Source organism: Lepidochelys kempii, chromosome 2 (genome assembly GCF_965140265.1).
Source record: "Lepidochelys kempii isolate rLepKem1 chromosome 2, rLepKem1.hap2, whole genome shotgun sequence".
In the NCBI taxonomy this organism is placed as follows: domain Eukaryota; kingdom Metazoa; phylum Chordata; order Testudines; family Cheloniidae; genus Lepidochelys; species Lepidochelys kempii.
Window position 1 is genome coordinate 231,729,054 of NC_133257.1, and position 20,839 is coordinate 231,749,892.

The 20,839-nt window shown below is 40.2% G+C and overlaps 1 protein-coding gene across 1 annotated transcript in view; it reads left to right on the top strand.

Annotated features, from left to right (window-relative positions):
• MALRD1 (MAM and LDL receptor class A domain containing 1) overlaps positions 1–20,839 on the top strand; it is a 469,130-nt gene that overhangs the window by 406,506 nt on the left and 41,785 nt on the right. Inside the window, exons 35-36 of the mRNA XM_073334183.1 lie at positions 4,432–4,557; positions 7,591–7,657. Of these exons, the coding sequence (XP_073190284.1) occupies positions 4,432–4,557; positions 7,591–7,657 (193 nt within the window). The remainder of the gene's footprint in view (positions 1–4,431; positions 4,558–7,590; positions 7,658–20,839) is intronic.

Below are 20,839 nucleotides of genomic sequence, written 5' to 3' on the forward strand. Positions count from 1 at the left end.
CTGCCCAACCCAAAATATTTCATTCCAGGTTGATAAGCTGAAACCAAATGTTTCATTTCAGTATGAAAACACATATTGCAATATCAGATTTTCCTGCTGGATGGAAATTTGATTTTTCAGTCGTCTCTGTTGATACATGTTGTCCATGCAGACAATCACATACTGTATCTAACACAATCAATGCAAGAGGTGTTCAGCAGTTGATTTTACAAACTATGTGGAAGAACTTTCCTATGAATCTGAGCTGAAAATTGAGCTCTGTGTTTTTGTAAAAAATTCCGAAATTGAATCAATGAAAGCACAAGCTCCAGGATGTTTCTGTCTTTAGACCATTACCTACTTCAAGGGATCCAAGGTCTGGCTGTGTCAAAAGTCCCCGTTTTCAATACTCAGCCACCTCTTTCTGCCCTAGGCTAGTCCCCTATATTCTCTAGATTATCTCATTATGTCCTAAGGCTAAGATCCTAACTCCAGTCCACCAAGCCAGTTGTGTGGTCCAGGGATCACATGTCTCCCACTACTACTTCCAATGCTCTTGAAATATTACTTCTGTATCTTTCAATCTTAAAGCTACACCTTGGGAGGGAGGCAAAGTAATTCCTGGCATATTCAAAGAACAAACAGCTTGATGCTGAGATCTTAAACCCAGGAATTTTGGGTGGATTGGAAACTTATTCAAACCTACTATGACATCCCTGCTCCAAAAGTTTGATAGTTTTATGCCTACAATATGGTAGCTGACAATATAACACTGCCATGACAGTTGACATTCCCTCTCTCAAGATCACAATTGAGGTTGGTGATGCTTTGGAACTGAACTGCAGGGTGGTTACTATTGTGCAGACTTTTCTCTCTTTGCTGTTGGTATGCTTTGAGGGCTTTGCAGCATTCTTCTTCTCTTGCTGTCTACTTTTGGCATGTCAGATAGCATGAACATTTGTCAGCAGAGGAAAATCAGGAGGGGGAAAAAGAAACACCTATCTTACAAACTCAGTTTACTTTATTGGAATTTTTGCATGTTCTGTAAAAAAACTGAGTGTTGTGCTAGTAATCACACTCTGTATGTAATGTAATAACACAGGTCAGATGATGTTTTCTTAGAAGATCTTTGTGATTTTTCTGAATTTGAATTTGTTTTCCTCAGCATAAATGAACATAGCAGAGTGCAGTTAAGCTTTGATGACTACCAGAGTCATTCTTTAGGTTAGATCATTTTTAACAAAATAGTAAACATTTTTTCTGCTCCCCTCACTGTCCATTTAATTCTCTTTTATCAGCTCCTTCCAAAGAGCAACCATAGTTCTGTCCTTTTAAATGAAATTTCTTTGCTACTCTTTTTGAAAGGCTTCACCCAAAGCATTGAAGTCAATGGAAAGACTCCCATCAACTTCAGTAGGCTTTGGATCAGGCCCTATTCTCCTCTCATTTCACATGTACTATTTCCCTTCACAATTTCATTTACCTGGATGAACAGAAAGCCACAAAATGTTCATCCTGTTTCAGTCCCAGATTGTATCAAGTGATAGCATCATCTGCCAGGATGAAGACAGGTTGGCAAAATGTGTTCTTTAGAGATAAAGTATAAATCCTGAAAGAGGCCACAGCAAAGAGAAACAAACACAAATGCATTAGTCACATCTCTACTACAACCACCATCACCACCACAAAAATGTTGCCATGTATGATTTAAAGATTTATGTAGAAAGAAATTTCCTGCATCGGTCACTGAACAGTTTGCTTGTGCAGTGTCATGTTAATGTTGTATTATATCTATTAACGTGGTGGATTTTATTTCTTGCTGCTCTTTACAACAGAAGCTTCAAGTTATGCTGCCTTTATAAATGCTCTGCTTAGCTAGCCCTTCTGTCATTCCTAATGTTAGGAAAGGGCTCTTTATCTCACCAGCTTTTTTTTTTTTTTTTGTAAATTGCATGATCTAAAATGGAAAGGGTATAAAATAAACATAAAGACCCAAGGGGTGTATGCATTACTTTCCACATGCCTCCCAGTAGAATCTGACTTAACTGCTAACAGCAATGAATAAGAAATGATTTCTCATTTCGCTACAGTGCAATAAAATGGATCTGTGGTGTGCACCTATGAACTTCCAAAGACATGACAAATGTTAAAATCATACATTTTCAAAAAGTTTCTTTCTTTCTTTTCTTTTTACACACTTAATTTGCACTTACGGAATGAATTATGGATGCAAACCTGAGTATTTGTACCCATTTGCTCCCATTTTAATCCCTGCATTTGGCATCCGCATCCTTAAAACACATGGTGGTCTCTCATGACATTTAATTATAACTCTGCTGGAGTCCATTGTAGCTGTGTGAATGACCGAGTGTATTGACTGAATCCAAAGCATTAATGTAATATTAAAGTAGAAATATCAATGTTAAAAAGTCAGAAAATTCTAAAAGTTAGTTACTGCTGCATTGATAGCTCAGCCATATTCCCTTTCTTAACACCCACTGCAGTGGTGCAATGCAGTCATGAAGGAGATCCAACCTCTGGAAGGGGAATGTTAGGGTGGTGCAGAGCCACTCAAGCAACTTCTTCACCGCCCTCCCCAGTACAGGGGTAGGGGGTGGAGAAGTGGTAAACTGGGGAGAAAAGGGCATGTTCAGGGCATCTCCATGCCCCAACAATCGCTAGCTACTTAAACAGTCCTTGGGACTAATGACAGCCAGCACAAAGCAGAGAAGCAGCCCAGAGATTTCTCTATTTTACCCTATGGTATCAGTCTAGCGGAGAGCCAGTCCCAAGACTGGGGAAAGTAGAAGTGGCTCTATGCCACATTTGTCTCCGCAACACAAGCTGAGCTGAGCACAACTTAAATGTAGCCCAGGTACAGAATTCCTATGTTTATCATGGTGTACATTAAACAACATAAGCAATACTACATGTATCCTTACATGGAGCTTCTTTAAAAGAGGTGGGTAAGAAAAATCATACAAAAGGTCTAAGAGATATAAGTGAAATTGCTGAGGTTAAAGACTTGAGTTTTTAAATATCAAATTCTCAGGGCTGTATGCAATTTCACCCCTGATTTTGGATGCATTTATTGCTTACTGCAGTTATATGCACAAACTTGTATTTGTGTGCAAATGACACAAGCTACAAGTATTTTCCACTGAATGCATCGATGAAGTGAGCTGTAGCTCACGAAAGCTTATGCTGAAATAAATTTGTTAGTCTCTAAGGTGCCACAAGTACTCCTTTTCTTTTTGCGAATACAGACTAACACGGCTGCTACTCTGAAACCTGATCCCTATGATGTATGCAAAAGGAGGAAAACTAGCCAATATTTCCTAAAGTGACTAGTAATTTCAGATATATTTATAGTCCTTGGTAAATTGGCAGTGTGTAAGATTTATGGGTCTGATCCTGTGAACCTTTAGTCCTAGGAGTCTACTTGTCATCTGAGAGAATGCCTTCATTAGCAAGAGTTGGCAGGATCTGATGTAATATTCGTATTGCAAGGTTGAAGTGCAGTATTTTATATTCAGCGTTTTCTTTTGGCTCGGTGTAATCCAGTCATTTAGAGTACTTAAAATATTCCTAAATTCTCTCATGCTTGTTATAAATCTAAAATCTGGGCCAAATTCTGCTCAGTTACACTGGTGATATGTCTAACTCAAGTGAAAACAGAGTGTTACTCCTGGTTTACGCAAGCATAATGGAGAGAAGAATTTAGCTCACAGTCCCTTAAACCAAGATGTTCAGAAATAATGGCTCAGGGACAGTACCACAGAACATTTCATTAGCTGGAATATTTCTCAAAGTGACAAAATGCTGTTAGATTCTTGGACAGAATGCAGAACCACTGGGTACATCTTATAGAATCAGTGATGCCATAATGAATTACCTGGAGGCTTATGTGATTCTGTCAAGATTTCCCCTCTATAATTCCTTTAGATGAGTTTAGAGAATATAACTGAATGCTACAACATGACAAATGCCTGTAGGTTTAGATTTTTAATTTAGCCTTACTCCCCTTTTGTTACGTCCATATATAGTGTTTAGCTTCTAGAAACAAAATGGGATACATTTACAGAAATTTTCTGTTCTATGTTTAAGAATTAATTCAGTTATCTTTATAACTGAGTTATCTAGGCGAGTTGATTATCTTTTCTGATGTCTGATTGTGGATTGTCATTAAGCATTGCACCTTATTCTACCAACAACATATCAAATATAAACACCCCTTCCCAGGATTTGAACATGGTAAAAGCTTGATTCAGCAACCTAAGCTGTCTTTTTTAATGTCTAAGTTGTACACCTCTGAAATGGAAGTTTATAATGGAAATGCCGATCCAGATTTATGTACTCTGACACAAATAAGCTGCTATAGTTTTCCAGTAGTGTTTTATCAATGAATAAAGGAAATGTGTCTGACCGTGTCATCTTATTACTTTGTTCCAGCCACAAAGGACTGCTTCAATGGTTCTTTGTTGTGTGCATCAACTAATACATGTATTCCAGTCTCCAAGCGCTGTGATGGTATTGCAGACTGCTTTGATTTCAGTCTTGATGAATCCAGCTGTTCAGGTAGTCGGTTTCACATCAAAATATCATTTCAATAGAAATATATAGAGTTTTTTTATTTAACCTGCAAATGGTGCACAATATTGACTGAATCATCCTGCTGAAGTTCAGTCAGATTACATGAGGGATGAATTTGAAACATCATGTTATTTGTATAGAGAGAAGAGTGGGGGGAAAAATTGAAAACATGGTGACTGTTTGAAGTGGGGATATTTCTTGGTATATATATTGAATGGCAGTAAAACCTCTATCCTGAAAACATATAGGCTTAATTTTAATTATGCAAGTAGTCCCAGTAAAGTGAATTGAACATTTGGAGCTCACTGGGATTTCTAATGTGCTCAAAGTTAAGCACAATGCATGTGCAGGACTGGGGCCTAACACAGGAAATAGAGAATGCATCTTAGCATAATAAAAATATTGCAAAGCCTAATATTTTTAGTACAACAGAAAAATAATGGATAAAAATAGGAAATGCAGTATATCTAATGAAAATCATCTTTAGAACACACATTTTGTTATATTATACAAAGTGTTTAACTCACAAGGCATCCATAAAGCTATATTCTGTGCCCAGATGTTAATACGAAGCATTTACTGACTTCTGGGGGAGCAACTGAAAAAGAATTAGACCAGAAATATAGGTTATATTATGTTTTATTATATGAAAGAGTAATATTTTACCATGAAAAATTCACAGTTAATATAAAATACTTGGTAAATAGATGTTGTCATCTATCCTTGGTAATTTTTTAATGTTTTGAGTGAATGTTATAAATGCAAGGGAGTATATTCAATATTCAGTTAAATGTAGAGGATTGTGAGATGGTAAACATAAAGCAGTAAATGTGAATAGAGGTAAAAAAGACCTTCTACTGCTTTTCAGGTGGCATATCTTTTAAATAATTTGCTTCCCACACTATCTTGCTGGAAATTCCGGTATCTGAATGGAATAACTAATCTGATATTTTTTCTTTTATTTTTCTCCAGCAAACAGCCCATACTATTTCTTTTATCTGACTCGATGCAGCAGTGAATTTGGTCATACATTTTCCCCCATTCCAGGAAGATGGCCCAAATCCTGCCGTTGATTCTAACACCAATAGACCCCTGTGTCCAGGCAAGGCACCACATAGGTGTTGGAGTGTAGCCATGCCACATACCATGCCCAGCCAATTGCAGGATCAGGACAATGGTGGGGGTTATAATAACTTGTTCAGTCTCATAAAATTGCAGCTGTGTTATCTGACCAATGATTTTCTTATTGTTCAGATTATGCCATCTGCTTTCTATTAATAGAATCATAGAATATCAGGGTTGGAAGGGACCTCAGGAGACCATTGTTGTTTTGGGATACATTTTCAAAGCAATGAGCCACTGCCATTGTTGTTAATGGAAGTTCTGTCATTAAGAGCTGAATCCTGCAAATTTCAGTGGAACTAGTCACAATGTGTAAAGTGAAGCTCATGTACAAATCTTTGCAGGATCAGGGTCTTGGGCATGCATGTAACTTTACTCAGATAAGGAGGCCCACAGAATTCACTGCGCATACCAGTAAGTAATAATTTTGCTCTGATTCTGCAAAACTTAGTCACATACTTGACTTTACTCCAGAGACTAGCCCCATTGAAGTTCATGAGGCTGCTCACTTAAAGTAAAGTTTTGCATGTGCCTAGAGTTGCAGGATAGCAGCCTAAATTGTTTTACTGCTATAGATATTGCCATGGGTATAAACTCCAACAGACTGTTTTGAAAGTTTAGAGGAGCATGTACCGCCCTGCTGTAATTATATAACTATAATGTGGGAGACTATTCAGTGGTAATAAAATAGTAAATAAAACAAGACAGATATTCTTAAAAGGAACTACTAACAAACATTTGTAAAAATTATTTTGTTACTATTAAAACCTTTGGGTTTTGTTTTTGGTTTATTTGGGGCTTTTTTTGTGAATGAATATTTTTTAAAATTAAATCTGTAAATGCTAAAATATATGTGAACTTAGGTTGATCTCATGCCCACCAAATACCCAAGGTGTGGTAAACGTCCATAACAACACTTGGCTTGGCATGTCTTTCTTCTTAAACATCTTATTCTATTAAGACTGATTTCCCTCAAGCTGTATGAACATATATCTATGAAAAGTCTTTAATGAAAAGACTGGTCACACAGCAGATGGTGAACATCTGTTCTTATCTCATCCTTACATTTAAACTATTAATAAGAATATCGGCACTAGGCACTAAATCAGTCTAGGAAGTTCAGCACTCTAAACTAACTCTTTTCTCTATTGCAGTGGTTCTTAACCTTTACTGCACCCCTTTGGTTCTCAAAATATGTTCTCACACCCCTTATCAAAAATTGTTGAAGTAGGTCAGTTCTTTAAACCTAGATATAGTTTTTGTTTGTGTATTACAGTAATCGTCAAAAATATATAATGTTAATAAATACATAGGTTTTATGAAACAAAGTAGTTGTACTTACGTGCCTGTGCTTAATTTGTGTTTTCGATGATTTACCTTCTAAAAAAATCTGGCATGTCTCACATGTCCAGAAAGGGCATCTTGCACCCCCACGGGGTGCGTGCACCCTAGGTTAAGAACCACTGCTCTATTGTATAGTGTTGGGAATCTTCATATTGTAATATCTAAAGGTTTCAGTGAATGACAAAAGCCCCACTATGAGAGTCATGTAAAATTTGACCTGAGAAATCACCAGGGCCTGGACCCAGCAAAGCACAGGAATTACTTTAAGCACAAGTAGTGCTATTGACTTCGGTGGAGATACTAATATGCTTAGGATAGGCATGTGACCAAGTGTGTTACTGAATCAGGACCTACAGTGCTGGTCTTCAAAAATGCTCAGCACCCAAAACACCAGATATACTAAATGAGAGCTGTGAGTATTCAGCACCTCCGAAAATCAAATTGTAGAAGATCTGATGTAGGTAAAGAAATCTTGCATTGGCAGGAGGAATGGACTGATGTCTATTACATCTTCCTTAATCTAGTTACCTTTGTTTACTTACGTTTTCCTAGATTGTCCAGAAGGATATTGCAAAAACGGAGGAACTTGTATCATCAAAGATGCTGTTCCTTTATGCCGGTAAGGTTCATTCTCTTATTCTTTTGAGAAGAGTTTCTTTTGTTCCCTACAATTAGAAATGACAGTCAATGGAAATGTGTTTCTGAAGAGTAAATTTGCAGTGCATGAGTTTGCACTATTCTCATTTACAGTAGCTGAGTGAATAAGAGACCAACAAATAATGAGGATGTTTTGAGAAGAATATTAGCGAACAAGCAGAATTTTCCATGACTTTCATCTGTCCTGTAGTTAGGATGGCCTGTTTTTTCAACACCTAACGTTTCCTCCATCTCATATTCCACATCAACATTTAAAAGAACATATGGTTATGAAAAATAATGCCTTGTTTACAACAGACATATTGTGCATCTCAAGGAAGATTCACAGCAGGCCATGTTCCCAGCTCTTCATTAATTTGTGATGTATCTCTGGCATAACATTATTTATTGTACATATTTCACCTGTTGCTTTTCCACTTATGTAAAAAAAAAGGGGGTTAAATGCATTTAGGAATGTTGCAGTGCAAACCAGGGGAGCAATTGTGAATGCCCTTCCAGCTTCTGAAAAGCAATTGCTTTTTATTTGTCACGAGCAGTGATTTTCTGTATTTTCAGCACAGGCTGGACCACCAACTAGCCAAATAGACTATGAACAGATAGATTAAGATCTCTACAGTATTAAGGGAGAGTGAGTTTGGGGTGGCTGTTTACACTAGTGGGCAAAAACAATCAAGCCCTCTAATCAGGGTGAAAGTTGAGGTTGGCTTTACCTACTTGGTGCCCCTCCCTAAGTCTCTGTCATGGGTGAATGCAAGAGAAGAATCAAGAACACAGGAGCCTCAATCTGCCTTCCATTTGACTTGTTCAAACTTACAGTATCAAACTACAGTTGCTGCATTCCTTTGATAATCACAGCCAAAAGGGTTGGTGGGAGTATGAAGGTTCATTTGTGGAGGATGGGTACTTCAATCCCTATGCAGGGGGTAATAGGAAGACAAGGTAAAAAAAGTCATGTAGTAGGCACAAGTCTCGATCAAGTTTCAACATCTGTTTGACGTCTGGAGCACAGTGTTGGCAGATGTGGATCCTGCCATTCCGTTCAAGTTGCTGAATATAAATTCATTAGTTGATAAATCATAAAAAGTAATAACTTAAATTAAGGGAGAGGCCCCTTTGTTCATACAACTGATGAACGGATGACACTGCAGGGCGTATATTGACAAAGTTGTCTCCAGCCAGGCTTACAATTAAACATAGAGCAGTGGTGGATTGCAGCTTTGGTGAGCTGTATTATTTGCACCTGACCTGAGGATCTCCCACCGATTTGTATGTGAACCCTGAGCTGGGGCTTGCTTTGGTGTGAATGTCACTCCAGTGCACCACGCATTCCTACTTGACCTGATTAAGTTCCTGTCTGTAGTGGATGTGCAACTCAATGCCCCAGCACACATGGGGCACCCAGGCAACCACCCCCCCCCAAGTTTTAGTCACAGGTATTTTTAGTAAAAGTCATGGACAGGTCACAGGCCATGAATTTTTGTTTACTGCCTGTCAAGGTTCCTTCCCCACTCTGAACTCTAGGGTACAGATGTGGGGACCTGCATGAAAGACCCCCTAAGCCTATTCTTACCAGCTTAGGTTAAAAACTTCCTCAAGGTACAAACTTTGCCTTGTCCTTGAACCCTATGCTGCCACCACCAAGCGTGTTAAACAAAGAACAGGGAAAGAGCCCACTTGGAGACGTCTTCCTCCCAAAATATCCCCCCAAGCCCTACACCCCCTTTCCTGGGGAAGGCTTGATAAAAATCCTTACCAATTTGTACAGGTGAACACAGACCCAAACCCTTGGATCTTAAGAACAATGAAAAAGCAATCAGGATCTTAAAAGAAGAATTTTAATTAAAGAAAAAGTAAAAGAATCACCTCTGTGAAATCAGGATGGTAAATACCTTACAGGGTAATCAGATTCAAAACATAGAGAATCCCTCTAGGCAAAACCTTAAGTTACAAAAAGACACAAAAACAGGAATATACATTCCATTCAGCACAGCTATTTTACCAGCCATTAAACAAAAGAAAATGTAACATATTTCTAGCTAGACTGCTTACTAGCTTTTTACAGGAGTTCTGAAGAGCATTCCTGATCTGTTCCCGGCAAAAGCATCACACAGATAGACAGACCCTTTGTTCCCCTGCCCCTCCAGCTTTGAAAGTATCTTGTCTCCTCATTGGTCATTTTGGTCAGGAGCCAGCGAGGTTATCTTAGCTTCTTAATTCTTTACAGGTGAAGGGATTTTGCCTCTGGCCAGGAGGGATTTTATAGTTCTGTATACAGAAAGGTGGTTACCCTTCCCTTTATATTTATGACATTGCCCATGACCTGTCTGTGACTTTTACTAAAAATACCTGTGACTAAAGCACTGCCTTAACAATAAGAGGCTCAGACTGAAAATGTGTGGTCATATTGCTCTGAAGTGGGATGGTATAGTGGTGAGAAGACTGTGCAAGTGTCAGAATGAAAGCTGGGGCCAAGAGAATATTTTCTCACCAAATTGATTATACACAGTTTTAACTCTAATATTAGCCAGACAGAATGTACAGTACTGTACATTCACATTTACTACATACTACTGTTCACACATAATATATTCAATTCACTGTTTTATCTTCCCTCTATTTAAAGCAGACACTGGATATATAGCAGGTCAAATTTAGGATCAGCTACATCTGCCCACTATAAAGAGAACAAAGGGCATACTTTTATTAGTGCCTGAATTGTAAGGATAGTCTATTGTTAAGCAGTAAATGTAATTACATCCCCTGCCCTGTAGTAAAACAAGTGTGTTAGAAATATATCTTCATTAAACACAGTTTTTCAATTATACTGAATATGTACAATCTAGCCACCTGAGCTACAGAGATTAGAATGTCAAAGAAACATCATACACAGATTACTAATTGAGGTTCTGTGTGTCTCAGAAAATGTTAGTTCTTATCCAAAATATAGAAATCAGGGTTTGATTTTGTTTTACTAGATTGAAATGAGAAAGATGCCTTTTCCTTTTTATTTTACAGAGGAGAACTGAGATTACAGGATTATAGTTGATTCAGAAGAGCCTTTTAACTATTTCTTCTTAGATATGCTAGCTGGCCTCAAATTTTCACTCATCACTCTTAAGAGACCCAAATAATCTGTTTTAATCCACAATCAAAGTGGTTTATTGCCTGTGGCACAATAGTGTTTTGCAGTATTGCATGAAAAGATGAAAGTGGAACTTTTTAGTAGCTAGACATTTTCCTCAGTGTTTGAGCTGGTCTCTCAAATTCTAAATCCTGTAATATGGCAGGAATTTGTACTTAGAAAGCCTAGGTGCCCACAAACAATTCTAAATGATGCCATAGTACATTGGATTTTTGGTACTAGATAAAAGTCCGTAAATAAATTGTTACTAACATGAATGGCTCTCTAAAATTGACTTGTATCTACACACAATGGTTCAAAGATTGAGGGTGACATAAATGTTGTGTAAGTGAATGCAAGCTGAAAGGATGGTAGAGTGGGGATGTAGCAGAAAAATCAGCCAAGCCTAGGTTGTACATAAAGCAGCATCTCACCTGTTAGAAGCATTATTGTCTATGGTTTAGAGTTCAAAAGAGTGGGAACCAGGAGATGTAGGTTTGATTCCCAGCTCTACCAATGATTCAGTGTGTGACTTTATGTGAACCTCTTAATCTCTCTATACCTCAGTGTCCACATCCATAAAATGGGGATAAAACTTACTGTACCCACCTTTGTAAACCACTTTGAGATCCTTTGATGAAAAATACCATTTTAAATATTTAATCATTTAATTATTATTTTAATTAATTATAATCTCAATGTAAACAAATATGACATGTACTATATTATGCTTATAACCATAACTAGATTCATTAGAGTAAATAAAATGAAAAATTGCTGCTGATAATTACTGCAAATACATTTGCTTCTGTCTCTACAAATTCCACACCTTATAAATATTACATGGCCTATTAAGGAAAAGTCAGAGTGAAAAATGCAAATTGCGCTGCAGGTAGCAGTGCATGAATACTCATGTTGGCATCCACAGTGATTAGAGATGCAAAAATGTAGGCACAGTTATTTGCAGACACAAAATTTTGCCCTCGTAAACGAACGCCATTTTAGAACATTTTGGACTTAATTTTAACAGTAGACAAGGTTTGGGAGCTGTTGTGTCATGGGTATATTTATTAATGAAAGACATTGTTCAGGTGGAATCTCTATGTAACATCAGAGTGATACTTGATGCACAGCTCACTAACTTTTTGTACGGGCACATTAAGAGTTGCACTCAAATTATTAGTTCATTTTTTCCCCGCTGAATTCACCTGAGTTACTCTGAAAAAAGCTGCAACTCTTTGAAACCAAGGTTGAAAGCTAAGTTGTCAGTCAGTTGATAGGTGCTTACTTTAGAGCAGGGGGCCTTATAACTAAGCAAATAAGGAATCAGGAACATAAGTTTCTCCCAGCAGATTTCTGATAAATTACATTTTAAAAAATAATTTCACTTTGTCATTGGACACTTTCATGGGATTTACTTAGATACACAAACTATATATTTCCACTGCTTTTTCACATAATGTTTTCAAGAAAAGCTGTCAGTACAGGAGACCCACTTCCCTTCACAAGCATTATTGGCCTGATAGACAATCCAAGATGTGTGCTGTTTGTTTTGATCTAGCTACAACTATATCAAATACTGGAATGTTCTACAGTTTGCCATATTTAATCAGAAAATTTTGCTTCTTTCCTCAGTTTCAGTACCTAGTTTTTTTTGGCAATAAAATCGGTCATTTGAAACTTGCTTTCTTTTAATATGGAAGCAAGAAATTCCACTTTATTTAAGTTTGAAGGAGGAGGAAATAAATTGCAATTTGGGCTGACTATGTTTGCCCCCATTCATATTCACTTATGTGGAAACATTCATAGAGTTTGTGCATGAATGTTTGGGGAGGAGCCTGTGGTGTTGATTCTCCACTGCCTTTCACTTTGTGTAGTCACTTACACCTGCACAAATTGGTGTAAAATGCTACATTCTGATTTGTTTTGTCCTCTTTGCACAGGTGGAAATGAGTACACAAGTTGCAGGTTATGGCCTGCATTTATGTGAATATGTTTGTCTATGTGTAGGCACATATATGTGTTTGTGATTCTGAATTTGCACATGGGAAGTGGTATAACAGCTATATTACAGGTATTGTCTTTTTGGATCTTGGCGTGAGGGTGGTAGAAGGTAAGAGCAGAGGCTGATTTTAAAAACTGAAAGCAAAGGAACTGTTTGGTCATCATGCATGCTGCTGAGAAAGCATTTCAAGGAATGTGTGCTTTGTTTTAGCCATGATAAGGAGTTCAGTGTAGCAGGTGATAAGTCTGGTGTTGATAAGTAGATTTGAGCATCAGTGGTGTGCAGGTGATACTTGAACCCATGCAAATGGATGAGGTTACCCAAGAATAAGTTATAGATAGAAAAGAGGGCTTGATGTAATCCTGAGGGACATGTAAGCATGAATGAAGAAGAGGAGAGGAGAGAAGGGGTTGCTGAATGAGTGGTCAGAGAGATGGGGGAAAGAACCAAGCAGAGATAGTGTTATGAAACCTGAGGTGGCACAGAATGTTAAGGAGGAGGAGGTGAGTCTAAGTGTCAAAGGTTGTTGGAATATTAAAGAGGATAAGGATGGAGTTTAGGCCTTGAGATTTAGTCTTGAGTATGTCAATGGAGACTTTGGTGGAGCAGTTTCATAGAGCGAAGTGAGTGAGTTAGAGGAGAAAGAGGTGGTTAGGGACTATTTAGAAAAGCTGGACGTGCACAAGTCCCTGGGGCTGGACAAGTTGCATCCGAGAGTGCTAAAGGAATTGGCGGCTGTGATTGCAGAGCCATTGGCCATTATCTTTGAAAACTCGTGGCGAACGGAGGAAGTCCCAGATGACTGGAAAAAGGCTAATGTAGTGCCCATCTTTAAAAAAGGGAAGAAGGAGGATCCTGGGAACTACAGGCCAGTCAGCCTCACCTCAGTCCCCAGAAAAATCATGGAGCAGGTCCTCAAAGAATCAATCCTGAAGCACTTACATGAGAGGAAAGTGATCAGGAACAGTCAGCATGGATTCACCAAGGGAAGGTCATGCCTGACTAATCTAATCGCCTTCTATGATGAGATTACTGGTTCTGTGGATGAAGGGAAAGCAGTGGATGTATTGTTTCTTGACTTTAGCAAAGCTTTTGACATGGTCTCCCACAGTATTCTTGTCAGCAAGTTAAAGAAGTATGGGCTGGATGAATGCACTATAAGGTGGGTAGAAAGTTGGCTAGATTGTCGGGCTCAACGGGTAGTGATCAATGGCTCCATGTCTAGTTGGCAGCCGTTGTCAAGTGGAGTGCCCCAGGGGTCGGTCCTTGGGCCGGTTTTGTTCAATATCTTCATAAATGATCTGGAGGATGGTGTGGATTGCACTCTCAGCAAATTTGCGGATGATACTAAACTGGGAGGAGTGGTAGATATGCTGGAGGGCAGGGATTTGATACAGAGGGACTTAGACAAATTGGAAGATTGGGCCAAAAGAAATCTGATGAGGTTCAATATGGATAAGTGCAGGGTCCTGCACTTAGGACAGAAGAACCCAATGCACAGCTACAGACTAGGGACCGAATGGCTAGGCAGCAGTTCTGCGGAAAAGGACCTACGGGTGACAGTGGACGAGAAGCTGGATATGAGTCAGCAGTGTGCCCTTGTTGCCAAGAAGGCCAATGGCATTTTGGGATGTATAAGTAGGGGCATAGCGAGCAGATCGAGGGACGTGATCGTTCCCCTCTATTCAACATTGGTGAGGCCTCATCTGGAGTACTGTGTCCAGTTTTGGGCCCCACACTACAAGAAGGATGTGGAGAAATTGGAGAGAGTCCAGCGAAGGGCAACAAAAATGATTAGGGGTCTGGAACACATGACTTATGAGGAGAGGCTGAGGGAACTGGGATTGTTTAGTCTGCAGAAGAGAAGAATGAGGGGGGATTTGATAGCTGCTCTCAGCTGCCTGAGAGGTGGTTCCAGAGAGGATGGTTCTAGACTATTCTCAGTGGTAGAAGAGGATGGCTCTAGACTATTCTCAGTGGTAGAAGAGGACAGGACAAGGAGTAATGGTCTCAAGTTGCAGTGGGGGAGGTTTAGGTTGGATATTAGGAAAAACTTTTTCACTAGGAGGGTGGTGAAACACTGGAATGCGTTACCTAGGGAGGTGGTAGAATCTCCTTCCTTAGAAGTTTTTAAGGTCAGGCTTGACAAAGCCCTGGCTGGGATGATTTAATTGGGGATTGGTTCTGCTTTGAGCAGGGGGTTGGACTAGATGACCTCCTGAGGTCCCTTCCAACCCTGATATTCTATGATTCTATGAAATGAAGCCTATATGCCAGTTGCAGACCACTTGTTTGAGTTTAGAAATTCAAAGAAGACTAGAACAGTTGAAAAGACAGGTAGTATTGAGATTTGGCTTTTGGAGAATGAAGAAGGTAAGAGCCTGTTTGTATGAAGACATTCATGCACAGATTACATAGGTAGCACAGAGGAGTTCAGTTTCGTATCTTCCCATTATATTACTACAATCTGCAAAGTGATATCAAGGCAAATACAAAGAATTTTCCTGACTTCAGTGTATTTGTGAGTTAGAAGACAGATTAAATATTTGACTTCCCTAGAATAAATAAGAATGAAGCCACCTGCTGCAAAAAGAAATATACAGTATTGATGGAAAAGCTCCTTTTTAGATTTGCTGATGTCTCATGGAAAACTCTTTGCTGAACATCCTGATCAGAAACAATTCTGTTTTTCCTATACTATGTTCTGTTTTCTTTTTACACTTTATTTTTAATAAGAATATTTGCATGAAAACAAGATGTTTGCTCAGGAGGGATTAATATGCTTCTATTGCTGTTTTTCACCTGAAGTCTCTAACATCATAATCATCTCCAGAACCACCAAGTGTGATGTCACAAACAATATTAGTGTGCAAGTGAACAGTAAGCTTCAGGAGAAAATGAACCCTTCAGGAATAATGTCTTGTTTTCATGTCATAAAAACAAGAGTAATAGGGAGCAATACAGGAAAATACAGCATTTGCAACATAAACAGAACTGTCTCTAAGCACAAAAGAGCAAATGTTCTGTGGCTCCTTAAGATCAGTGTTGTGGAGCCTGTTTTGTAGAAGTTGTGTGAACAGTGCCAAACATTTTTCTTGAGTATTTGCTTTCATTTAACAATGAATTTGCTTTGGCCACCTTCATCTCTTTTGTGTTTGCTTTTAGCAAGCATATGCGTGATTAAATGGTACTTACCAGAATGCTTGTGGAATTTAAAGTTTGCAGATTCAAATAGTCCAAGTTCATGACTCTCTTCCTCCCTCCATCCCTGAGGTAGGAAGGCAAGTAATGTACTTCAAATCTGGGTCCACCTACATACCCAGGGTATCACGCTCTTGGTTATGTATTTGTGTAATTTGCCAGTTGCCCTTCGGCATACGGTGAGCCAGTACTAGACCTATCTCATCAGTTTCCTGTTCATGCTGCTGGGACCATAGAGATGAATTTCTTCTCCAGCAGGCAGAGAAGCGGTATCATCTGGCTATTACCAACTGTCACAGAGTTGGTCAAGCTTCCTCTTCTGGACACTTAGTGTGTTGCTGTGTCCAGGCTCACACCCTGGATCCAGGTTCTTCTGAGTCTGGGCAGGCTCCTGGCCCAGACTCTGGCTCTAGCCTATAGACTCACTCCCGGCATGCAGACTCCCTGTCTGATACCCCTTCTTGAAAGTGGGACTCCTACAGTCTAGCTACCCTGGTGCTAAACGATCAAGTTTCCCATGCAGTTTAAGCATACCCTTTCTCAGAAGTCTGCCTTAGTGCATACTCTGGTTTGCAGTTTAACCATTCAGGGACACATGACAGTTGAAGCCAAAAACTTAGTGGGTGAGCAAAGTAACTTCTTAAACACTTAAAGAATCATAGAATATCAGGGTTGGAAGGGACCTCAGGAGGTAATCTAGTCCAACCCCCTGCTCAAAGCAGAACCAATCCCCAACTAAATCATCCCAGCCAGGGCTTTGTCAAGCCTGACCTTAAAAACTTCTAAGGAAGGAGATTCCACCACCTCCCTAGGTAACGCATTCCAGTGTTTCACCACCCTCCTAGTGAAAAAGTTTTTCCTAATATCCAACCTAAACGTCCCCCACAGCAACTTGAGACCATTACTCCTCGTTCTGTCATACACTACCACTGAGAACAGTCTAGATCCATCCTCTTTGGAACCCCGTTTCAGGTAGTTGAAAGCAGCTATCAAATCTCCCCTCATTCTTCTCTTCCTCAGAATAAACAATCCCAGTTCCTTCAGCCTCTCCTCATAAGTCATGTGTTCCAGACCCCTAATCATTTTTGTTGCCCTTCGCTGGACTCTCTCCAATTTCTCCACATCCTTCTTGTAGTGTGGGGCCCAAAACTGGACACAGTACTCCAGATGAGGCCTCACCAATGTTGAATAGAGGGGAACAATCACGTCCCTCGATCTGCTGGCAATGCCCCTACTTATACACCCCAAAATGCCATTGGCCTTCTTGGCAACAAGGGCACACTGCTGACTCATATCCAGCTTCTCGTCCACTGTAACCCCTAGATCCTTTTCTGCAGAACTGCTGCCGAGCCATTCGGTCCCTACTCTGTAGCGGTGCATGGGATTCTTCCGTCCTAAGTGCAGGACTCTGCACTTGTCCTTGTTGAACCTCATCAGATTTCTTTTGGCCCAATCCTCTAATTTATCTAGGGCCCTCTGTATCCTATCCCTACCCTCCAGAGTATCTACCTCTCCTCCCAGTTTAGTGTCATCTGCAAACTTGCTGAGGGTGCAATCCACACCATCCTCCAGATCATTAATGAAGATATCGAACAAAACCAGCCCAAGGACCGACCCTTGGGGCACTCCACTTGATACCGGCTGCCAACTAGACATGGAGCCATTGATCACTACCCATTGAGCCCGATAATCTAGCCAGCTTTCTACCCACCTTATCGTCCATTCATCCAGCCCATACTTCTTTAACTTACTGGCAAGAATACTGTGGGAGACCATGTCAAAAGTTTTGCTAAAGTCCAGGAACATCACGTCCACTGCTTTCCCCTCATCCACAGAGCCAGTTACCTCATCATAGAAGGCAATTAGATTAGTCAGGCATGACTTGCCCTTGGTGAATCCATGCTGACTGTTCCGGATCACTTTCCTCTCCTCTAAGTGCTTCAGAATTGATTCCTTGAGGACCTGCTCCATGATTTTTCCAGGGACTGAGGTGAGGCTGACTGACCTGTAGTTCCCAGGATCCTCCTTCTTCCCTTTTTTAAAGATGGGCACTACATTAGCCTTTTTCCAGTCATCCGGGACCTCCCCCAATCACCATGAGTTTTCAAAGATAATGGCCAATGGCTCTGCAATCACATCCACCAACTCCTTTAGCACTCTCGGATGCAACACATCCTGCCCCATGGACTTGTGATCATCCAGCTTTTCTAAATAGTCCTGAACCACTTCTTTCTTCACAGAGGGCTGGTTACCTCCTCCCCATGCTGTGCTACCCAGTGCAGCAGTCTGGGAGCTGACCTTGTCTGTGAAGACAGAGGCAAAAAAAGCATGGAGTACATTAGCTTTTTCCACATCCTCTGTCACTAGGTTGCCTCCATCATTCAGTAAGGGGCCCACACTTTCCTTGACTTTCTTCTTGTTGCTAACATATCTGAAGAAACCCTTCTTGTTACTCTTAACATCTCTTGCTAGCTGCACCTCCAGGTGTGATTTGACCTTCCTGATTTCTCTTCTGCGTGCCCGAACAATATTTTATTTATGAATACTTTATTCATACAGAAAGCACATAGACTTATAGATCCATGCAAAAACAACAAACTTGCATGCAAAACTCTCCCTCAAGTATCCTCACCACTCGAAGAGCCCTTTGGATTTTGGTTTGAGTCTTTTTAGTGTCCAGTTTCCCCCCCCCCGCCCACGGACCTTACTTCTCCAACTCAGTCTTTTCTTCCTGGTCATGGCTTCTCCTCTATGACTCCTGCAGCAGGCTCCCCTCAGCTGGGGTTGGTCAAAAGTTTCCCTCCTCCTCAGAAAGTATGTCCTTTTGTGTCTTCCCTGAACCTCCCAGCATCTGACTTTTTAAAAGCCAGTGCTAATGCCTGGTTTCTTTCTTATTCTTCTTAGATTTTCCACTCTGCTGCAGATAATCTGGGAAGAACCAGGTTCCCTAGCCTCCAGCAATCCCATTATTTTAAAGTGCTCCCATTTGAACAGGAAGCTATTTAGGTTAATGACTCTCCATTGTTCTTGGTCTGGAAGAGAGGTGCCACCAAACCTGGTACCAGATGGTTGATTGCACATCTGCTGAGGAATTCAATGATGCAGCAGTTTCATAAAATCACCTAGAATTCATAAATTGTGCATAGGCAGATTCCCCAAATCATTACACCAACATCCTCACCAGTAATCAGCTTTGTGGATTCTTCAAAGGTACAATCCTTTATGAGTGATCGTTCTGCTGGTGTTTTTCTTGAGTGGATCAGCATAGGTAACAGTAGTACACTTGGCACTATACGTAACTTCCCCAAGAGGCAGTCTCCACCACTTTCTTCATCTGATGGCAGTGAAGCTGATTCTCCTCCTGTAGCTCTTAGAGAAGGCATGAAACTGTAAGACCAGCTGAACTGGCTGCAGATCTCTAATGGTATGCTAAGAACCATGTTCACGTACTCAGTACTCGCAAAAAGAAAAGGAGTACTTGTGGCACCTTAGAGACTAACCAATTTATTTGAGCATGAGCTTTCGTGAGCTACAGCACTCCCTCATGATTAGGTTAAGCATTCATGAAGCAAGTTATGTGAGGGAAACAGCATTCATGAGCTAACTTCTCCACATTTTTCCCATTGTCTAAGGAGGCCTCAAACCCAGAAGAGAGATTGGAGATGATCAAGCAGTCTTCTATGATAGCATACAGCTTCTCCAACATATTGCTCACAATGTGCTGTAACTCAAATCCACACATGCAGTGTCAGACTGAAACATGCTGCAGATAAGGCTGACCGTGTGTGTGTGTGTGTGTGAAATAGTTTGGCTACTAGTTCTCTTTACCATAGTTCTCCCATTCCCTCCACTGGCAAGGACATGCTAAATTTGCTGCTTTCACTGATCGGTAGTCTGTGCCTGGCCTTTTGGAAAAAATGGCTTGGCACCTACTACCATGGTACAGGCTATCAGCTCCCAGAAGCCCTCTCCTTCCACATTTTCAAGTGCCAGCATTCTCTGAACTGGCATCATTCAGTAGCAGGGTCTAGGGATGTGCATAGTGGTGTCTGGTCCCCCACTTAGAGCTCTCAGCAAGGTCAACTGGGCCTCCTACCAGCCATGAAAGTTATAGGGGTGCTGCTGTGCCCCATCATCAAGGATGGCACTAGCTCTAACTCATGGCATGCTGGTAAGGAAGAGTCCACTCGAGCTGAGCCAGGCTGCTGCCCATCTTGGGGTTTTATTATTTATTTAATTTATTGTTTATTTATTATTATTTTATTTTTTATTATTATTATTATTATTAGAGACATCACTATCATTGTGGTTTGTGTGGTTTCTGAGAGGTGAGGTACCTAGCTGTTTGAGGTGAGTTCCATGCTTACTCATCAGCTGTCCAGGATCAAATGAAAACTACTTCAACATCCATGATTTCTGCCTTCACTATTTCCCAGATGGATGCTGATTGCTAGTATCGAGCAGTTAGATAGAGCAGGATGGGACTTTCCATCTGCTTTCCATGGCCTCTCTTATTGCTGTACCTGAGTTATTGTTCTACTATACTCAGATGGAATGTGCACTTTGTTTCTAGACACTCGTGAAACAAGGTGTTAACAACACGGTACCTTGAGGTCCTCTTTCTTTCACATTTCTAGTTGTATCTTCCTTCTGTCACTCTACGTCAGCCCTCTCCTAATCTTTTCTCTCTTACACATCCTGAGAATTAATTGGCTCTGTGACAGCATCCTCACCTACTGCCCAGAAATATGTTGAATCCAGATGTGATTTGTCTGTGAGTAACACCGAAAATTACAAACCAATAAACAACATGCATT